Source organism: Leopardus geoffroyi, chromosome B1 (genome assembly GCF_018350155.1).
Source record: "Leopardus geoffroyi isolate Oge1 chromosome B1, O.geoffroyi_Oge1_pat1.0, whole genome shotgun sequence".
NCBI classification, from domain to species: Eukaryota; Metazoa; Chordata; class Mammalia; order Carnivora; family Felidae; genus Leopardus; species Leopardus geoffroyi.
The window spans coordinates 119,050,932-119,071,984 of NC_059327.1; the positions used below are offsets into that span (position 1 = coordinate 119,050,932).

The 21,053-nt window shown below is 38.4% G+C and overlaps 1 protein-coding gene across 5 annotated transcripts in view; it reads left to right on the forward strand.

Moving 5' to 3' along the window:
• The first annotated feature begins 4,683 nt into the window (after nucleotides 1-4,683).
• Nucleotides 4,684-21,053, forward strand: part of CENPE (centromere protein E) — an 82,193-nt gene continuing 65,823 nt past the window's right edge. For 3 of the 5 annotated variants that reach the window (XM_045471436.1, XM_045471455.1, XM_045471449.1), the window contains exons 1-12: nucleotides 4,721-4,845; nucleotides 6,611-6,702; nucleotides 9,032-9,121; nucleotides 9,239-9,357; nucleotides 10,762-10,881; nucleotides 11,281-11,362; nucleotides 11,515-11,582; nucleotides 11,655-11,720; nucleotides 15,900-15,951; nucleotides 17,700-17,787; nucleotides 18,134-18,263; nucleotides 19,575-19,694. In XM_045471436.1, the coding sequence (XP_045327392.1) occupies nucleotides 4,790-4,845; nucleotides 6,611-6,702; nucleotides 9,032-9,121; nucleotides 9,239-9,357; nucleotides 10,762-10,881; nucleotides 11,281-11,362; nucleotides 11,515-11,582; nucleotides 11,655-11,720; nucleotides 15,900-15,951; nucleotides 17,700-17,787; nucleotides 18,134-18,263; nucleotides 19,575-19,694 (1,083 nt within the window). In that variant the 5' untranslated portion in view covers nucleotides 4,721-4,789. Of the gene's footprint in view, nucleotides 4,846-6,610; nucleotides 6,703-9,031; nucleotides 9,122-9,238; nucleotides 9,358-10,761; nucleotides 10,882-11,280; nucleotides 11,363-11,514; nucleotides 11,583-11,654; nucleotides 11,721-15,899; nucleotides 15,952-17,699; nucleotides 17,788-18,133; nucleotides 18,264-19,574; nucleotides 19,695-21,053 lie in introns of all 5 variants that reach the window. The other 2 variants (XM_045471426.1, XM_045471446.1) reach the window with 2 other exon arrangements.

Below are 21,053 nucleotides of genomic sequence, written 5' to 3' on the forward strand. Positions count from 1 at the left end.
CTGGTTTTAATCAATCTTTGCTCAAATAAACTGTCAAAATTTTTAATATGTCTCAATTTTAACTTTTAACAAATCTCTTTGCCTTTCCTGACCAATTTAAAACATTGCTTTTCCTTAACTCTTTTTTATCTTATTCGATACAGCCTAGCATCTTCATAATTTAAAGTAGTCCATACTAGTTAAAACCAATCCTGAATGAGTAGACTATTTTACATACAGTTTTTATCTACTAGCTAATTTCTTAAAGTGAGAGAAATAATATTCATTAATTAAGATATTAATAATTATGAAATAGTATACAATGAAATGTATACACTCTAACAGGCCTCTGCTCCAAAGGAGATTAGTTGTCCTCTGTGCAGCTTTCCCAGAAATTGTTAATAAGTACTTACAAAGTGATTGAATAAACAAGTTTTTAATTGAATGTTTACTATACTCTAAGTCTCTTTCTCTTTTTTTTAAGTTTATTTATTTATTTTTTAGAGAGAGTACGCAGCCATGTGTGCACGCATGAGCAGGGGTGGGGCAGAAAGAGAGGGAGATGGAGAATCCCAAGGAGGCTAGGTGTTGTCAGCCTGGAGCCCCATGTGGGGCTAGAACCCACTAACCTTGAGATCATGTCCTGAGTCAAAATCAAGAGTCAGACACTTAACCCACTGAGCCACCTAGGCACCCTTCTAAGTCTCTTTCTAGATGCACAGGTAAAGTATAAACAAAAATGTTGCTAACCACTAGTTAGAGCTGACACTCTAGTGAGAGGAAACAAATAATACATACATAAATCAATACTTATATTATTTCTGAAAGTTTTAAGTAACCTTTTAAAAGAAGAATAAAGAAAGAGAAGTAGCAGACAAGAGAGTTGTTATTTTATACAGAGTTCTGAGAAGGTGACATCTGAGCAGATACCAAATCTAAATGAAGAAGGAAAACATAGATATCTAGGGTAAGAGCCTACCAGGCAGAGAACAGCCAGTGCAAAGGCCTTCAGAGAGAGGGAGCCTGACTACTATTCAAGAAACTGTCAAGAGACCAGTGTGCCTGGAGTGGAAACAGCAAAAAAGAGAGTGGTAGGGGGTAAGGCCAGAGGGGTAGCAAGGGGCAGTATCATGTCAGGGAGATAGCTGAGACTGTAATCTCATTCTGAGAAAAATTGGGGTTGGGGGTGGCCCTGGGGGTCTTAAGAGAGAATTAATATGACCTAACTTATATTTGTAAAAGATCACTCAAATTGCTGTGTTGTGAATAGGCTGGCAGTGGGGGTGGGCAAAGCTAGAAACATGGAGATGAGTTCAGTAAGAGATGATGGTATTTCGGACCAGATGGATAGCAGGAGTTGTAGTAAATGGCCATATTCTGGAATATTCTCAAAGTAGCCCCAACAGAATTTTCAGGAAACCAAATGTAGACTCTGGGAGAAAAGAAGTTGAGCATGGTAACTCCATAGTTTGTGGTCTGGGTAACCACAAAGGGTGGAGTTGCCATTAAGTGAGTTGTGGAAAACTGCAGATTCACTAGGTTTTGAGGGAAAGATCATGAATTTGGTATTAGACATTTTAATTTTGCTGTCCAAGCAAAAGTTTAATTTTGCTGTCCAATATTAGATGTCCAAGATGGGAGAAACTAAAGCAAATGTTTGCTAAAGACCAACTGCTGTCCAATTGGACCAATTGCTGTCCAAGCAAAATTTTAATTTTGCTGTCCGATATTAGATGTCCAAGATGGGAGAAACTAAAGCAAATGTTTGCTAAAGACCAATTTATTAGAGAAGGGGAAATGACAACATCAGACAGAGAGAAATTAAGCCAGAAGGGGCAGGATCTAGAGCAAACATGGAGAGATTTTCAGAGTGGAGGACAGAGGATGTTCACATAGTTACAATCTGGAGGATGAGGTAAATGGCACAAGCAGGTGGGTAACCAGGTTGGCAGGAGTCAATGCAAAGTGTCTTCTGGCTGCTTCTATTTTCATAGTGAAATAGAGAAGAAAATCTTGTTTGAATAAATTAGGGAATCCCTTTTTATTCCCTTCCTTAAAACCTTCCATTAGATTCCCCTCACCATTGGAATAAGAGCCTAACATTTTATCATGGCCCACAAGACTTCACAGGACCTGGCCCCACATACCTCTCTCCATTGCCCAAAATGTTTCAGCCACAGGGGCCTTCTTTTTATGCCTCAGACATGTACAAGACAAACTTGTACAAGCCTTGAGTTCTTTGACTCACTTGTCCCTCTATCTGAGACAAATAAAAGAGGTATCCTTACCCTCCCATGCATGGCTAATTCTTTTCATATAAGTCTCACCTCAAAAGTCCCCTCCCTAGGCCTTTCTTGAGCATCCCATCTAAAGTGACACCTCCTTGGGGCACCCGGGTAGCTCAGTGGGCTAAACGTCCCATTCTTGATTTTGGCTCAGGTCATGATCTCATGGTCTTGAGATCAAGCCCCGATGGGCATGGAGCCTTCTTAAGATTCTCTCTCTTCTTCTGCCCATCTCTCTTGAGCATCAGTGCTCTCTCTTTCAAAAAAAAAAGTGGCACCTCCTCTTATCATAAGATCCTAGAACTACATCTGGCACATAGTAGATGTTCAATAAGTATTTCTTTATGAACATATTTGGAAAATTAAATGGAAAACTGCATGCAGAGCACACACCAGAGCACCTGACACATAGCAAATCTCATTAAATGTTAGCTGCTGTGATGATGGCAGCAAAGACTAGCATGGCCACAATCACGAGCACAACTCTGAAAGGCCAATCCTCCTCTGTGCTCTTGAACCACCCCACTTTGTGTTGTCAGAGATTTTCTCTCATTAATTGCATGTCCCTTCTTCCTCTTTATAGGCTCCTTCCCTTTAGCTAAATATGTGCAATATTTCACCACCATTTTTTAAAAAGCAATTAAAATATATTTTTCTTAACTCTGTCTTATTAGGTGCAGCCAAGTATCATCAGGGTTTAGTCCTTAAAAAAGAGTAATCTAGGGGCACCTGGGTGGCTCAGTCAGTTAAGTGTCCAACTTCAGCTCAGGTCATGATCTCATGATCCATGGGTTCGAGCCCCATGTCAGGTTCTGTGCTGACAGCTCAGAGCCTGGAGTCTGTTTCGGATTCTGTGTGTGTGTGTGTGTGTGTGTGTGTGTGTGTGTGTGCACGCGCGCACGCATCTGCCCCTCCCCACTCACTCTCTCTCAAAAATAAACATTAAAAAAAAGATTTAAAAAAATAAATAAAAAAAGAGTAACCTATACTAGCTCACAGCTGAATGTTCAAACTCATTTTTATTTACTGTTTTTTTTCCATTAACTAGTTTTTCCAAGTTTAACAACTAGATATTTGCATGGTTAAAATATTATTAATTATAAAATACTACACAGTGGAAGGTAGATCTACTATCTAACTCATCCTCCCTCTCTAAGGAAATTAGGTATATTCTGTGTATCTTTCCAGAAATTATGTATGCATATCTAGACACATAAATATCCTTTGAAAATATCATAGAGGATCATATTGTGTACACAATTCCACACCTTGGGTTTCTATCAGTTAATGAAACACCTTGAACAGCTTTCTAAAGTACATATTAAGAGCTATATCATTCTTTTTACCAGCTACATAGCATTTCATTTTATTGATAATATTCCATCCATTTAACTAGTCTCAGATTTATTATTTATTGGCACTTAATGTGTTTTCAGCCATTTGCTATTGTAAGCAATCCTGCAACCCATATACATATATCCTTGCACAGTCCTTCAAATACATGTATAAATAAATTCTTAAAAGCAGAATTGCCTGTAAAAAGGGCATGAATATCTTCCACTTTTTATTGATATTGCCAAATTTACTCCCAAAACAGTTTTATTACATCACTAGAATTTTCTACTCCTCTAAATAATAAACAATTATTAGTAACTGCTGGTCATATTTTTGGTGAGGGAAAGGGAATAATTCCTGAAGCTCCTTAAACCAACTATGAAAGGGAATGAAATCACTCTTAAAGAAAATGTTAACACTTTACTATGATACATATTTTTAAAAAAGAAAATAGCACTATTTCCAGAAAAGAATTATTTAGAATTACTTTCCCACTCTTGCTAATAAATGTTCACCATATTACTCAAAGAGTTTTTCCAGTGTTCAATAATTCTCTTATCAAAACAGCTCCTCTTAGGAACTCACAGCCATTGGAAATAGGAGTTTAAAGAAAAAGGAAAATGTAAAACGTAAAACTCAGAGTTTCTAAAGAGCACAATAAGATTCTTACGTTTCGGGGCAGCGAAGTGACTTTCAATTCTTGTCTTTTAAGGTGTTTTTAATTTTAAAAAGCTGTTAGGAGATTCTTAGTTCTGTTGGTGGATTTAAAGGTCTTAACTCTTTGTGAAAAAAAAAATTATCTGCCTTATTTTCCTACACACGGCAAACTCTTTAGGGGTGAGGTTTGTAAACAACTGCCTACATTTCAGTGACTTTTAGCAGATGATAGTTCTCTCCGCTGCAGCCAAAACAGCCGCTCGCCGCCTGCTTCCTGCATCTCCTCTCTGTGACTCCATACCCTACTCTCTTCCAGATCCTTTATTCCCCCCTCCACCTTTTATCCGTGGACGCGCCGCCGGCCTCGCGCCCCCCGCGCCGAGCGCAGTGGAACAACCCATGACGTCACGAGGCCGCGGCTCAATCAGACGCGGAGTTTGGGAAATTTTAAACTTAAAGGCGGGGCGGCCGGTGCTCTCAGAAGAAGGGACGCTGAACAACTGTGCCAGTTCCCTGGGATCTAGCCTGGCAGGATGGCGGAGGAAGGGGCTGTCGCGGTGTGCGTGCGGGTCCGGCCGCTCAACAGCAGGTAGGTGGGCCAGACCGAGACCGGGTCCCAGCTGCGGCCTCTGGCGCGGGCCTGAGCCCCAGAGTGAGTCCTCGCTGCTCCTTCCTGCTGCCTGGTACCTCGGCCTCTTACCCGCTTTGTTCCACGGTGTCCTTATCTGGTAGTGGCCAAGAGGAAGGATCGGAAGATCTAGAAGACAATTTCCAGCTATAGGAGTCTTTTAGATGTTAACTCAGGCTCGCCAACGTTAAAGACCTCAACGCCAGCCCTGCACTGCCTCTCCCCGTATGCGCTTCCCCACCCCACCCCACTCCACCCCACTCCTTAAAGGAAGTCGTATCGGAAAGGTTTTTATTTGTACTCATCTGTCATTTTGCACTTAACTGCCTCTCCCTTATTACTGTGTACTTCTTGAGAGCAAGGACTAGTCTGTCTTGTTGCATTGTATTCAAAGGCACTCAAGACTTCAGTCAATGACTGAATTCAACATTCAGAACGTTGAATGGCTGATATTTATCAATACTGATTTTTTTTTTTTTTTTAGTACAGTGTACTCTACTACACAGACACTACCATCCTTGCCCCTGTGGATCTACATTCTAGTGGGCAGACAGAAAATAAAGTAAAAAATACAGAATGTTAAGTTGACATAATGTTACAGGAGTCATGCTACAGAGGAAAAAAAGAAGGGGGGGAAATGAAGTCTTTGCTTCTCTCTGATCTGTGGCCCTCACTCCAGAATACTAACATATTTTGTGTTTGAGAAATATTTGTTAAATATCACTAGGTGTTAATAAATGAGGAATTTCCTATTTTTAAATATCTCATTACTTAATGCATTAGAAGACCATTATGTTATAATTACAATATTTAATCTCTTATTTTTGAAAGGGACTGATATGGAGTCAGAATTGATACGCAGTTAGGCATGTATAGGAACTTAGAGCAAGATGACGTTGAAGAGAGAAATAAACATGTTCCAGATCTAGTATGCCATGTTAAGAATTTCAGATGTTTTTTAAAAGTTGTGAGCAAGAGTGACATAATCAGAGTTGCATTTTGAATGTATCTTTTCAGCAACCAGTACTAGGTAGGAGGGTAGAAATGAAGAACTTCACCAGGAAACTCCCATGAGAAGGCAGGAGTTAAAAGTCTTGGCCCACTTAAAAGTCTTGGCTCCTCAAAGGCAGATTTTCCATGTTCCTCATATATAGTATAAGTCAATACTACTATTTTTTTTTAAGTTTACTTATTTTGAAAAAGAGAGAGAGAGCAGGAGGAGCAGAGACAGAGGGAAAGAGAAAGAATCCCAGGCAGGCTCCATACCAACAGCCCAGAGCCTAACATGGGGCTCAAACTCACAAAACATGAGATCATGGCCTGAGCCGAAACCAAGAGTCCAACACTTAACTGACTGAGCCAGCCAGGTGCCCCAATACTATCTTTTAAAATATTCTTCAGAAGAGGCACCTGGGTGGCTCAGTCAGATAAGCGTCGGACTCCAGATCAGGTCATGATCTTACAGTTGGTGAGTTTGGGGCTCACGTCAGGCTTTGTGACAGCTCAGAGCCTGGAGCCTGCTTGGGATTCTGTCTCTTTCTCTCTCCACCCATCCCCTGCTTACACTCTGTCTCTCCCTCTCAAAAATAAATAAACATTTAAAAATAAATAAATTTATTAACTAAAATAAAATATTTTTCAGAAGACAGAATCTTTTAAATTACCTGTCATATGACATGAATTCCATGACCAGTTTTACTAAAATGCAGTGTTTTTATTCTTTCAGAGAAGAAGCTCTTGGAGGAGATACCCAAATTTACTGGAAAACTGACAATAATGCTATTTATCAAGTTGATGGCAGTAAATCCTTCAATTTTGGTAAGCTTATAATAGCATCAAAAGTTAATATATTATCCTTTTCCTATTAGGACTACAAAAGGCTTATCCATAATACTGGATTTGTCATTAAAGATCAGACGAGGCCTTGTGTAAACTGCATTAGTAAAAACTCAAAAATTGTTCATCCATCATGTATGATAAATAAGATAATAAATTGCTATTTAAAATGCAGTTATGTGTGGAACCTGAGAAACTTAACAGAAGACCATGAGGGAACGGAAAGTGAAAAAAATAGTTACAGAGAGGGAGGGAGGCAAACCATAAGAGACTCTTAAATACAGAGAACAAACTGAGGCTTGATGGAGGAAGGGAAAATGGGTGATGGGCATTGAGGAGGGCACTTGTTGGGATGAGCACTGGGTGTTGTATGTAAGCAATGAACCACGGGAATCTACTCCAAAACCAAGAGCACACTATATGTTAGGCAATTTGACAATAAATTATATTTTTAAAAATGCAGTTATAGTCATAGTGCCTCAAGGTTGAAACTAACATTTTTTCCTCTTATTCATTAATGTATTTGTGGCCTAAAACCCCATAAGCCTAAAATGTGTTGCTTGATATCAAGTCATCTTTAAGATCTTTGATTTTAGTATATACTTTCCACAATTATTTTTAAGAAAATTCTTTAAAGAATAAGTAGTGAAAATATTCCTTCTTTGCTAAAATACAGCAAAGACCTACCCCTGCTTTTGTGGAACTTCTCATACGATGAGAGAGGCTTTAAACAAGTAATTACATTTGTGACAGCATAAGCTTTGTGAGATTTATAGTGGGACATAACTAGTCTAGGTTTCTAAAATGGTACCACCGACACTGGGGCAGAAGGTCATGGAGGCCCTGAACGTTGACTCAGCTGATTTGTATATTGATTTAATATGGGTCTACTGCTGACACTGTGCCAGATACAGTTTTCAGCATGTCATATTTATTAACTCATTTAATCCTCATAACAAGCTTATGTGGTAGGTACTATACAGTAGGTGCCTTTCCATTTCAGAGTAACTGAAATAAGCCTAGAGTCACACAGCTAGCAAATGGAAGAGTCAGACTCACTAGCATGCTGTCATTTAGGCACCTCAGGGCAACAGTGAGGCCCTCTCAACAACTCTGGGAGTAAGAATGGTTAGGATGTTGAACTAGCATTAAGCTAGAAAGCCATCATAAAAGGTTTTGGAGCAAAGATGTAAAGAAGAGAAAACAATTTCTGGTAAAGGACTTGTTTTAGAGTATTAACATAATTTTTAAAAAGGTAATACAATAAATGCCAGAGATTATAAAACCAAGAGAGAGGGATGCACAAGCATTCAGACTCATGATCTATGAGTTCTCTGTAGCCATGTATGCCCATCATGGATTTGGACTTACCCACTTATCTAAAGCAAATGGCATTAAGATTTGAATTATCCTGCCATCTGTCCTTGCTCTGATATCATAACCCCTAAGCAGCCTTCAGATGGCACTTTGATTTTCCATAGAGCTCTGCCAACAGGGCAAATGTGTTGTCGTGATGCAAACCATGTGATCACTGAATTTCTCATTGCACGTGGATGCATTTCCCTCCTGACTTAGAACTGCATTTCTTGTGAGTTTTTTAATATGAGGCTACCATTGAAAGAGTAGTCCATTTTTAATGTGCTAATTATGCTAACAAAATTAGCAGAGAACCACATCCTAGACTAGTGAATTCATCAGTACAAATGTACTCTAAACCCAGCCTCCTTTAGCAGCCAGCCAACTGGTCATTCCTTGTAACATTTCAGCTTTGTTAGGTCTCTTCTTCCATATGTGTGCATTTCTTATTTTAGTTTGAGCTAGGTCTTCTTGCTAAATATGTTATAAACCTTAAAATTTCTCAGTAGTAATAGTTCATATTTCCTAATTATTGACTATAGGTTCACAATAATTCTATGAGGAAGAGAATTCATACCCATTTTACAGATTGGGTAATTGAGGCACAAAGGCATCAACCACCTTGCCCAAAGTCACGCAGCTTATAAATGGTGGAACCAGATTTGCAGAATCTGATTCGATAACCCTGTATTCAGCCACTGTGCCCTGCTGACTCTTAAAAGCACATAGAAGAGCTGAGAAGTCTGACTTGTATTTTTTCTGTGTGAGGACCAACACATCTTACCTTATAGAGAAATATTTTTTCAGAGGACCAATAAGGTGAAGAGAATATTGTGTCTTAAATATTTTATCTTATCATATCCTGACCATTTTATTTCTTTGGACAACTACTAAGAATGAAAACAAAGTTGGTTTGTTTGATTTAACTTCTGTATATGTGTTTTTTTCTTTTTAGATCGCGTCTTTCATAGTAATGAAACTACTAAAAATGTGTATGAAGAAATAGCAGTACCAATCATAGATTCTGCCATACAAGGCTACAATGGTTTGTATTCATTGTAGAAATATTTTGGTATTGGTTCTCTGTTCAAGTATTGATAGTTTCACATCTTACAGATTCATTTTTAATCTTTGCATGTGTGTGTGTGTTTTGTTTTTACAGGTACCATATTTGCCTATGGGCAGACTGCTTCAGGAAAAACATATACCATGATGGGTTCAGAGGATTATTTGGGAGTAATACCCAGGGCAATTCATGACATTTTCCAAAAAATTAAAAAGGTAAATAACTTAGGTAAATTTCTGGTACATAAAGGGAAAAGTAGTAATAGTAGGATGAAAACCTTAATATATTTTCTTATAATGATGAAAGGAAGTAGATTTACAGTTATCTCTTAATTAGCCATGGGTAAAGAAGGCATAACAGATTCATTTTTTTCCCCACAAACTTACTATGTAGAGCTTAAAGTTCTTTCATTCTTTTCCTTGAATCCTGAAACAGTAATAATCACACCAAAAAGTGGGTGTTGAGGAACAGGAAAATCTTACCAGAATGGTTAGCTCCTCTTTGTCTTTGTTTAACTACCAGTGATTTTTTTTTAATGTTTATTTATTTATTTTTTTTTTTTCAACGTTTATTTATTTTTGGGACAGAGAGAGACAGAGCATGAACGGGGGAGGGGCAGAGAGAGAGGGAGACACAGAATCCGAAACAGGCTCCAGGCTCTGAGCCATCAGCCCAGAGCCTGACGCGGGGCTCGAACTCACGGACCGCGAGATCGTGACCTGGCTGAAGTCGGACGCTTAACCGACTGCGCCACCCAGGCGCCCCAATGTTTATTTACTTATTTTGAGACAGGGAATGAATGTGCGCAAGAGAGGGTAGGAGCAAAGAAAGAGAGAGAATCCCAAGCAGGCTCCACACTGTTAGGACAGAGCCTGACAAGGGGCTCGATCTCATGAACTGTGAGCCGAAATCAAGAGTCAGATGCCCACCGACTGAGCCACCCAGGCTCCCTGCTACCAGTGCTTATAAAGGAACAGAGAGGGGTGCCTGGGTGACTCAGACAGTTAAGCGTCCAAGTTTGCCTCAGGTCATGATCTCATGGTTGGTGGGTTCTACCCCTACATCTGGCTCTGTGCTGACAGCTCAGAGCCTGGAGCCTGCTTCAGATTCTGTCTTCCTCTCACTCTCTGCCCCTCCCCTGCTCATGCTTTCTCTCAAAAATAAATAGACGTTAAAAAAAATTTTTTTAATTAAAAAAAAAAAAAAAAAACAAAAAAACAGAAAAGTAGATGTAGAAAAAAGACAAGGAAAGCAGAAGGCCAGAATAAGCAACCTAGTTAATTAAGAGCTGGTTTTAGGTTTGTTTTTTCATTACTATTTTAATGATTTTTAATGTTCTTATTTGAACATCCATTGGTAGGTTTTATTTTGAGTTCAGAGGGTTGGACCAGGCACTCTCCTCTTCTAATTCTTTGATACTATACTTTTCATTATTACTGAAACATGTTTTTATATTTTTGTGTTTATTGTGGATATAAAACATGAGGTTTTGTTTATTGTTTGCTTTACAAAGATAATTTCTCAGAATGTTTTAATATTTAATATTAGCACATAAGTATTCAGTATTAGGTTTTCATAAATGGATGACCTCTGATGTTTTACATATTTTTTTCTGCTAGTTTCCTGACAGAGAATTTCTCTTACGCGTGTCTTACATGGAGATATACAATGAAACCATTACAGACTTACTCTGTGACACTCAAAAAATGAAGCCTTTAATAATTCGGGAAGACTTCAACGTGAGTAACAGAGTTAGTGTGGTTCTAAAAATAGTCGTGCTTATTGGGATTCATGTTCTTGAACATTTACCTTTAATTTCTGTATTTTTTAAACTGTCTCCTATTTGTATGGTTTATTTTTTCGTTTCTTAAGTGTTTGTAGAGATACCATATGAGCAACATGTATCGTTTTTAAACACTGACAACCGTGATATTTTGGTATAAGTGCCCCCTAAAAAAGAGCAAAATGGAAGTATCAGGTTAGAATTTGGTACAGAAATAAATTGTACATATCATAGTTTACTTGTTATTTTCATCCATTTTCCATTTGTAATTTCTGCATGTGAATTCTATACTAGCTCACACCTTCTTGTGAGATGCAACTTTTTAGTGACTTCTCTATTCTTAACCTCGTTTCAGAGGAATGTATATGTGGCTGATCTCACAGAAGAAGTTGTTTATACATCAGAAATGGCTTTGAAGTGGATCACAAAAGGAGAGAGTAAGACTTTATACTGTATTTTTCCAAAACACTTGTAAAAACTATTCAGTTGAATGTATTTAGGCTTTAAATCACACTTTTCACTCTAAAAAAAGTCAGCATTTTTCTTTGATTTTAATATACACACCTGAAATATGACTCCCATTTTACAGAGAACAGACATTATGGAATTACAAAAATGAATCAAAGAAGCAGTCGTTCTCATACCATTTTTAGGATGGTAGGTAACTCTCTGTTTGGCCTTTCCAATTAGAAATGCACTGATTTTTTACAAGTTGTCTTTTCTGTCTAGATTTTGGAAAGTAGAGAGAAAGGGGAACCTTCCAATTGTGACGGATCCGTCAAGGTGTCCCATTTGGTGAGTATTGATGGACCATGATACCGTACCACATGGGCCAAACCATAATTTAATTTGGCTGCTGGATGTTTGGTTTCATAAGAACTGTTAACTGAACTAAACAGGCAAAAACATCTATAAATTGGTAGTTTAGTCTCATCTATAAACATAAGATTACAAGCTGAAACATCGGACGAATTCAGAGGTCTTTCTTCCTGTTATGTTATTGCTGCTGTCTCCTAAAATTTAGAGCGAAGCACTTTTCCTAACCAGAGTTCCTGGGGAAGAGTTTTTCCGTACACATTTAAGAGTATATTCTTGAAACAGGGGTGGGGCGATTTGGTATTGTTGTTGCTGTTGTTTTGTCTCAGCCAAAAGAATTGAGACTCGTGAGATCAACAAAAACCTAACTGGGATGGTTAAAAAGTAAATCACATTATTCAAGTTCATTCTTAAATAAAATAAGGAAATGGTTTTTTTTTTATTTTTTATTTTTTAAACATTTATTTATTTTTGAGACAGAGCATGAACGGGGGAGGGTCAGAGAGAGAGGGAGACACAGAATCTGAAACAGGCTCCAGGCTCCGATCTTTCAGCACAGAGCCCGACGCGGGGCTCGAACTCATGGACCGCGAGATCATGACCTGAGCCGAAGTCGGACGCTTAACCGACTGAGCCACCCAGGCACCCCAGGAAGTGTTTTATATTATAAACATTGTGTTTACGACTGTAAATCCTTTGAAGGGAAGAAAGACATTTATTCATCTTGATAGCCCCAACACAGTATACGTAGTTTATATTGAGTACTTGTTTGCTGAATAGTGAATATAAGCATGATGTAAACATTTCATTTTTCTACATAAGTAAGCCACCATTTCCTTCTTGTTGCACTGAAGAAGTTCTCTTTTTTTTGTGCTTGCTTCCTGTTCCTTGCCAATATTGCTTTATTTCTGTCTTCAGGGTCTAAATTTCTTAGCTTCATGTAGGATATGATTTAAGATTATTCTTGAAAACTTCAGGGAAAAAAAAATAAAAAACCTCTAATTATTCACTTACAGATTTGAAAAATCAGAGTCTTAATAAATTCTAATTCTTGTTCACCTCAGTTATTTTGCCGTACCAATATAAAATTTATTTTAGTAGATGGTCTTGCTTTAATTTAACAACAAAACACAAAACCTAACTTCTGTTTTGTTTTCTAAACCCAATCTGTGATACTTCACTACAATTTTAACTTTTAATAATTTCTTTAATACTCTCGACATGTTCAGTAATCAATTTGATGACTTTTTTATATAATTTGACACTCTATCATCTAGGGAATATAGATACCATCTGGGGCACCTGGGTGGCTCAGTCGGTTAAGCGTCTGACTTCGGCTCAGGTCATGATCTCTCGGTCCGTGAGTTCGAGCCCCGCGTCGGGCTCTGTGCTGACAGCTCGGAGCCTGGAGCCTGTTTTAGATTCTGTGTCTCCCTCTCTCTGACCCTCCCCTGTTCATGCTCTGTATCTCACTGTCTCAAAAATAAATAAAATGTTAAAAAAATTTTTTTTAAAAAAATATAGATATCATCTGGTCCAACCCTTCAGCCTTTCTACTAATTGTAAGTATCTTCTTGGAAAGAAGTCTTCCTCAAAAGATCATTTTCTGGCTCTGTTTTGTTTTGTTTTGTTTTGTTCTTTTTTGTTTTTTTAGCATCTTCTGATCTTTCTGGTTCATAATATCCAGGTCCTTTTGGCTCTGCTTCTTCTCTGTTCCTTTTGTGGGAATTCTTTCTCCTACTCTACTGTTTAAAACATAGGAGTGTTCTGCCGTCGCCTTTCTTGCTTCCTGCGTCTGCCCTCAGACATTCTGTTATCGTTTCTGTATTGATGATAGTCAAGTATTTTATCTAGAGTCTCTGAGCTCTAATTCATGTCTTTATAAAGATGATTATAATTGTGTGTCTCACTGTTACTTCAAACTTCAGTGTGTCTAAAACAAAATTAATTTCTTTCTATCATAGTGAATATTCCTTTTTTCCAGTAGTACCAACATTATCCTGGTCACCTAGGTTAGACCTGAGTCAGTTCCGACTCATCTTTTTCAGCCTTCCCCTTTTTGTGTCCATTCATCAGCATTTCTTATTCAACATTCCCATGGGCATCACATTCATTTAGGTCCTCATCTCCTGACCTGGCCTCTATGACTCTGGTCTTCCTTTCTGCGGTCTGCTGGCAGATTTCTAATGTTACTAAGTACTGCTTTTGTTATGTTGCATCCTTTGGCAAATTCTGGCCACTCTCAACCAACCTAATTTGATTTCCCTCTACTCCACCTGAGCCCTCTCTCAGATAGATTGGTGCCTCTTGGTGTCTTTGAACACCAATATTTGTTCCCATTTTTATTCCTCAATTCATGCTGCCTTCATCACTACTTTGCCCCTTTATTATTTATCTAGGTCTTCTGTAATAGATGCTACACCAGAAAGATTAGACTGAGTGTCTGAGATAGGACATAATTAAAGCAGGAGTGCATAATTACTGCCCATCCGTGAAAGTCTCTGACTTTGTTTTAATGCTTTGAGAATATTTGCTGAGACTGCATCATGTTCTGAGCATAGTACCAGGCTCTGAGATTAGAAAAATAAGGAACACATCCCTCCATCACTTACTGTTTCCCATGCTACCTTACTAGTCCAAGCCGCCATTCACCTCTTGCTCAGATTCCTACACGAGCCTAATGGGCTCCCTGCTGCCACTCTTGCCTCTCTCCAGTCCTTCCCCACCCACCCTTTTCACCCTTCTCTGCCAAAATGTCTGTCACTCTCTTGCTTAAACCGTTTCCCATCACATTTAGAAAATCCACAGTTCTTGCTCTTGCTTACCATGCCCCATTCCATCTGACCCCTACCCACTTCTCTGACCCAGTCTTGTCCCAACTCCACTTCACCAACTCTGTTGTCCTTCCTATTTTTTGAACACACCAAGCTTATTTCTGCTTTGTGACTGGGTATACTAGCTGTTCTTTCTATCTGGAGTATGGGTCCCTTAGGCTTTGCATGGCTGGGCCCCTCTTCTCTATCTTTCCAGATTCTAGCTTAATGGGAGGACTTCCCTGCCATCAAGTCCAAAGAACCCATTCTGTACCTTCCTCTTTCCCCTTCCAGCACTCTATTTAAATTATCTCTAATGAGGCACCTGGGTGGCTCAGTCCCTTGAGCATCCAACTCTTGATCTCAACTCAGGTCATAATCTAACAGTTCATGAGTTCAAGCCCTACTTCGGGCTCTGTACTGACAGCACAGAGCCTGCTTGGGATCCTCTCTCTGTCCCTCTCTCACTCTCTCTCAAAATAAATAAATAAAACAACAAAAAATTATCTGCCATGATGCATTTCTTATCTTTTTCTTGCTTCTCACCAACTTTCTCCTCTCCCCAGCCTGCCCCATGTAGAATAAAAGCTCAATGAGAGCAGAGAACTTACATGTCTGATTCACTGCCATATCCCTAGTACCTAACAAACTGCCTGGAGCATGACAGGCAGTCACTTGTCAACAATATTTGTGAAATGAAGGAGAGGCCCATGCTTTTAAAGATGCTACAGTGTAGGCAGAGACACAAATGACTAGCTCAACACAGTAAGTGCTGAAGAGTAAGTTGTATCTTTAAAGACCCTTGGGTACACAATTGAAAGAGCAGATCAAGGTGTGGGAGAGGAAGGATAAAGATGGCAAAGTTTCACTAAGAAGGTAACAGTTGTCTTTGGTCCTGAGTAAAGAATAGGGACAGTCTAGAAAATTAGAACTAACTAAACAAGGGAATGGCAAAAGATAGCTCTTGGAAGCATAGAAGTACATGAAGCATTTAGGGCATAGTGAATAGGTCAGCTAGAATTCAGAGTGAGTAATGGGTGGATTTAAAGCTGGAGGAACACAAGTGCCAGATTGTAAAGAATTATATTCACCATGGTAAGGTTTTGAACTTTGTGTAGTAAATACAGAATCTATTCTGACAACATTATGGAGGCTATATTATAAGGCAGGAACAAAGTATACACATCAGTTTGACCCAAAAATGGTAAGGCCCTAACCGGTGGAGCGAGAGACCAGCATACAGATGGGGTATGCTGATAAACCATGTGTTAAAATTGTTCCTTCAGTCATTGGGATTTTATTTCAAGTTACCCTTCCTAAAGTTTCATTTTCATCTATCTTACAGAATTTGGTTGATCTTGCAGGCAGTGAAAGAGCTGCTCAAACAGGCGCTGAAGGTAATGGAAACTCATAAATGGTTTGGCCTAAGTGTTATCTTGTTCTTTTACAGAATAAAGAAGTGCTACCTTGCATTTTAGAAACTAATAAAGATAGTAAGTTTGTGACAAGACTCTTTAATGTAAAAAGCAGTTCCATATCTAGCAAATTATCTATTTGGGGCTACTATAGCATCAATTAAAAAGCTAAAACTATGCAGTTGGTAGGATTGTATAGCTACAAAGCTGAAAGTACCATGAAAACCATCTAAATTTTCATAATTAGTAAGGAAATTCAGGAAGGTAGTCAGGTACAAAATTAATATACGATATTAATAACTCCTAATACAAACAACAACCAGTTAGAATATTTAGTGTACAAAAAGACTCCATTTACAATAATGACTTAAAAGATCTAATATCTAGGAAAAAAACTCAACACAAATTACACAAGACCAAAATAAAGAAAACTTTAAAACAGACCTAAAGGATGTAATCAAATACTTAAACAAATGGAAAAGCATACTTAGATGGGAAGTTTCAAGATCATGAAGATGTCAAACCTTTCTATGTTTATTTCCTACAGCCTGACACAGAGACACTCCTCTGAGCATGGTGTCTATTCACCAAACCAGTGGATCCTCCAATCTGTAAACAAGAAATAAATGCTTGTTGTTTTAGCTGGCTTGTTACAGCAATAGCTGAAAAATGCATCTGTAAAATAACAGCTGTTCAAAACTATTTGTTGTAGTACCTTTTATATATGTGGTATATTGAAAACATACATGAGGGGCGCCTGGGTGGCGCAGTCGGTTAAGCGTCCGACTTCAGCCAGGTCACGATCTCGCAGTCCGTGAGTTCCAGCCCCGCGTCAGGCTCTGGGCTGATGGCTCAGAGCCTGGAGCCTGTTTCCGATTCTGTGTCTCCCTCTCTCTCTGTCCCTCCCCCGTTCATGCTCTGTTTCTCTCTGTCCCAAAAAAAATAAATAAACGCTGAAAAAAAAAAAAATTAAAAAAAAAAAAAAAAAGAAAACTCACATGACCCTCAACAGGGTGCTGAGGAAATAAATTTCGATACATCCATATAATGGAATTTTATGCTATAAAAGGATAAAAACACCAGTGTTTACTGCTATGATATATTGCCAAGTGAAAAAAAACGAAGTGCAAATTAGCATATATAGTGTGCTACTCTTTGTGTAAAAAAGAAATAAACATATATGAACTTGAATTTCTAAAAATCTCTACAGGAGTCAACTAAGAAAAGTGATTTTCTAGTAAGGGGACAGGAACTGGTTGAATGGAGCACAGGAGAAAGAGCTTTTTCAGTGTACTTTTTTTGGGGGGGTATATGACTCATGAGAGCATATTAGTTTAAAAGTAAGAACTTTGTTGTGCACCTAATAGGAATTAATTTGGTTGTAAGTTTATAGTTGCCTATATTTGGAGGTTTGCAAAAAATAGATTTGAATTGGGGAATTAGGCTCTTGGGGGAAATGAACTTTACTTCTCTCTGATTTTTTTTCTTAGCCATCTTTTTCTTTTTGCTCTTTCTCTGAGGTGATGACCTTTCTGATTCACTTACTAGGTAGGAGGAACAGGGAAAGAGCTCAACCAGTGGTATTAAAGGTGGACTCAGACGTAATCCAAAGCACAGACTTTATCGTCTAACCCTTTAATTTCTAGTTTCTCTTACAATTTATTGATAAATGAGTTAATCATCTAATACAGAGGTTAGTTTTCATTTTTATGTTTGCTTAATAAATGCAGGTGTGCGACTCAAGGAAGGCTGTAATATAAATCGAAGTTTATTTATTTTGGGACAAGTGATCAAGAAACTTAGCGATGGACAAGTTGGGTAAGTTTATTCCATTGTACATTTACCTATTAATGCCTACATTTTTCATTAGGTTGAGAATTTTAATACTTCAGTGACACTCAAACGTACTGATTTCTTCAATATGTTCAAAAGCTTTTGTGATTCTGTGAGCATGCTTAGCTTCTTAAATATATGACTACGACTTCCTAAATTTGCTTTCTATTTTAAATATTTTTTACTGAGTAGCTTTGATCTGCCTCATGTAACCTATAAAGAATTAATTTTTAAATTGTAGCTAATTTATGGTTCTGCATTAAAAACCAACCACTTTTGTTAAATAAAAATTCTTACTGTTTTTTTCCCCCAAAACTCCTTTCTCACTAAGTGGTTTCATAAATTACCGAGACAGTAAATTAACACGGATTCTCCAGAATTCTTTGGGAGGAAATGCAAAAACACGTATTATCTGCACAATTACTCCAGTGTCTTTTGATGAAACCCTTACTACTCTACAGGTAAGTTTGATTTTTTTTTCAGTATTCAGGCCAGGGCGGGGGTGTTGTGGGAGTGGGGAATCATCTTTAAAAAGAAAAAATTAGCCACTAACATTAGGGTTTTTTTTTTTTTTTAATGACATACTATATCTATTACGATAAAATTGGTATACTGTCTACTAAATAGTATTCCTTAATTTTCCCAAATTTCAATTATTCATATCCCACCTCCACAGTTTTGCTGTATCCAACACTATTATACTGATACATTTCTCTTTAAGAAAATCACTTTTTCTACTTTATTTATTGTAGAAGGAAACTTTATCTCAATCTCATGAATGAAAAACTAGTATCACTTTCAACAAATAGGTACCCCAAGAAACACATATATGTGTGTGTGTTTATAATAAAATAACTCTTAAATTCCTGCTAGCTCATTGTTGATTGCCTTTGCTCTGAGCCTAAGGCTTACATTTTCTGTTTAAAAAAAAAAAAAAAAAAAAAGGAAAAATGAGAAATGTCAATAGAATAGCCATCTCAGTCAAGGATTCAATGTTATTTAATGGTCACCTTCATGGACCCACTTAAAGTTACTTCTGATACACTCTAAGAAAAATTGTTCTAAATAGCTATTGAGCACTGGCTCAAGGTAGTATGAAAGAAACAAAGATAGAAAGTACAGTCCCTGACTTCACAATTTATAGTCATATAGGGAAGGGGCACCTGGGTGGTTCAGCCAGTTGTGTCTGACTTCGGCTCAGGTCACAATCTCACAGCTCGTGAGTTCGAGCCATGCATCGGACTCTGTGCTGACAGCTCAGAGCCTGGAGCCTGCTTTGGATTCTGTGTCTCCATCTCTCTCTGCACCTCCCTTGCTCGTGCTTTGTCTCTCTCTCTTTCAAAAATAAACATTAAAAAAAAAATCTTAAAGTACTATAAGGAAGATAAGACCTGTCTTCCAACGTGATTGGCTTGGATTAATTAACTATTAATAAATAGAGTTCAGAGGAAGGAGAGGTACTTTCCACTGGAAGCAAAGCTTCAGAGTAGAGGGAACATTTGCTCTTGACTTTGAGAGGTGGATGGGATTCTAGTAAGCCAGTATTTGTAGGTTCTCTGTTGGCATATGTCTTCAAGATATTTCCCTGACTCTTCTGAAGACTAGCAGCCAGGGTAAGTTACAAGGATAGAGAATACTCTCTGTGTTCAAAAGTATTAAGCCACCTGGAAAGAGGATTGATCTTTCTTGATAAAACGTAATTATAAGAAACCTAAATATTATTAATTAATTTTTTTGATGTTGAACACTTAACACTCTTGTATTTTCCCCAGTTTGCCAGCACTGCCAAATATATGAAGAATACTCCTTATGTTAATGAGGTATCAAGTGATGAAGCTCTCCTGAAAAGATACAGAAAAGAAATAATGGATCTTAAAAAACAGTTAGAGGAGGTATGTATGAACCGACAGATTTAGGGGCGCCTGGGTGGCTCAGTTGGTTGAACGTCCAACTCTGGATTTCAGCTCAGGTCATGATCTCACGATTCATGGAATCGAGCCCTGTGTCGGGCTCCATGCTGGCAGCACAGAGCCTGCTTGGGATTCTCTCTGTCTCCCTCTCTCTGTCCCTCCCCTGCTCCTGTACTCTCTCTCTCAAAAGAAATAAACAAAAATTAAAAGAAAAAAAGAATAGGGGCAGATTTAGAACTAAGAGCTGCCCGAATACCCAGAGATTCTTAACTCCTCAATAGCTGAGGTCTGCAACCTAATTTTTTGGGGGGGCGGGGGGGGCTGTGTCATAATTTTTTATGGTGCTAAAATAGAAACATAAAATTTTACCATTTTTTAAGTGTAAAATTCAGTGGTATTAGGTACATTAGCAGTGTCCTGATATAATCACTGCCACTATTTCCCAAACTTCTTCATTGTCCCAAACAGAAACTCTGTGCCCATTAAATAATTACTTCCTATTTCTCCCCCGTCCCTCCAGCCCCTGGTAACCTCTACTCTCATTTATGTCACTATGAATTTACCTATTCTAGATACCTCTGGCAAGTGGAATCATGCAGTATTTGCCCTTTTGTGTCTAGCTTATTTCACTTAGCAAAAGGCTTTCAAAGTTAATCCAAGTCATACTGTGTATTAGAACTTCAGTCTTTTTTTATCCGTTGTCTGGATATAACACATTTTGTTCATCCATTCACCTGTTCATGGACAGGTGGGTTGATTCTACCTTTCGGCTATTATGAATAATGCTGCTGTGAACACTGGTGTACAAGTATCTATTTCAGTACCTCTTGTCAGTTCTTTTGCACACATACCTAGTTATAGAATTGCTGCGTCAGATGGTAATTCTATGTTTAACATTTTGAGGAACAACCATACTTTTCCACAGAAGCTGTACCATTTTGCACAACCAACACATTGCATGAGGTTTCGAATTTCTCCACACTTTCACCAATATTTGTTATTTATTTTACTTTTTTTATATAATAGCCATCCTAGTGAGTATAAAATGATAAGTGTGTTTAGTTTTATAAGAAACTGGGGGCGCCGGGTGGCTCAGTCAGTTAAGCATTCGACTTCGACTCAGGTCACAATCTCACCACTCCCTAGTTCCAGCCCCACGTCCGGCTCTGTGCTGACAGCTCAGAGCCTGGAGCCTGCTTCAGATTCCGTCTGTCTCTCTCTCTCTCTCTCTGCCCCTCCCCCACTCACATTCTCTCTCTCTCTCTCTCTCTCTCTCTCTCTCTTTCTCTCATTCTCTCTCTCTCTCTCTCTCTCTCTCCCCTCCCTCCCTCCTTCCCTCCT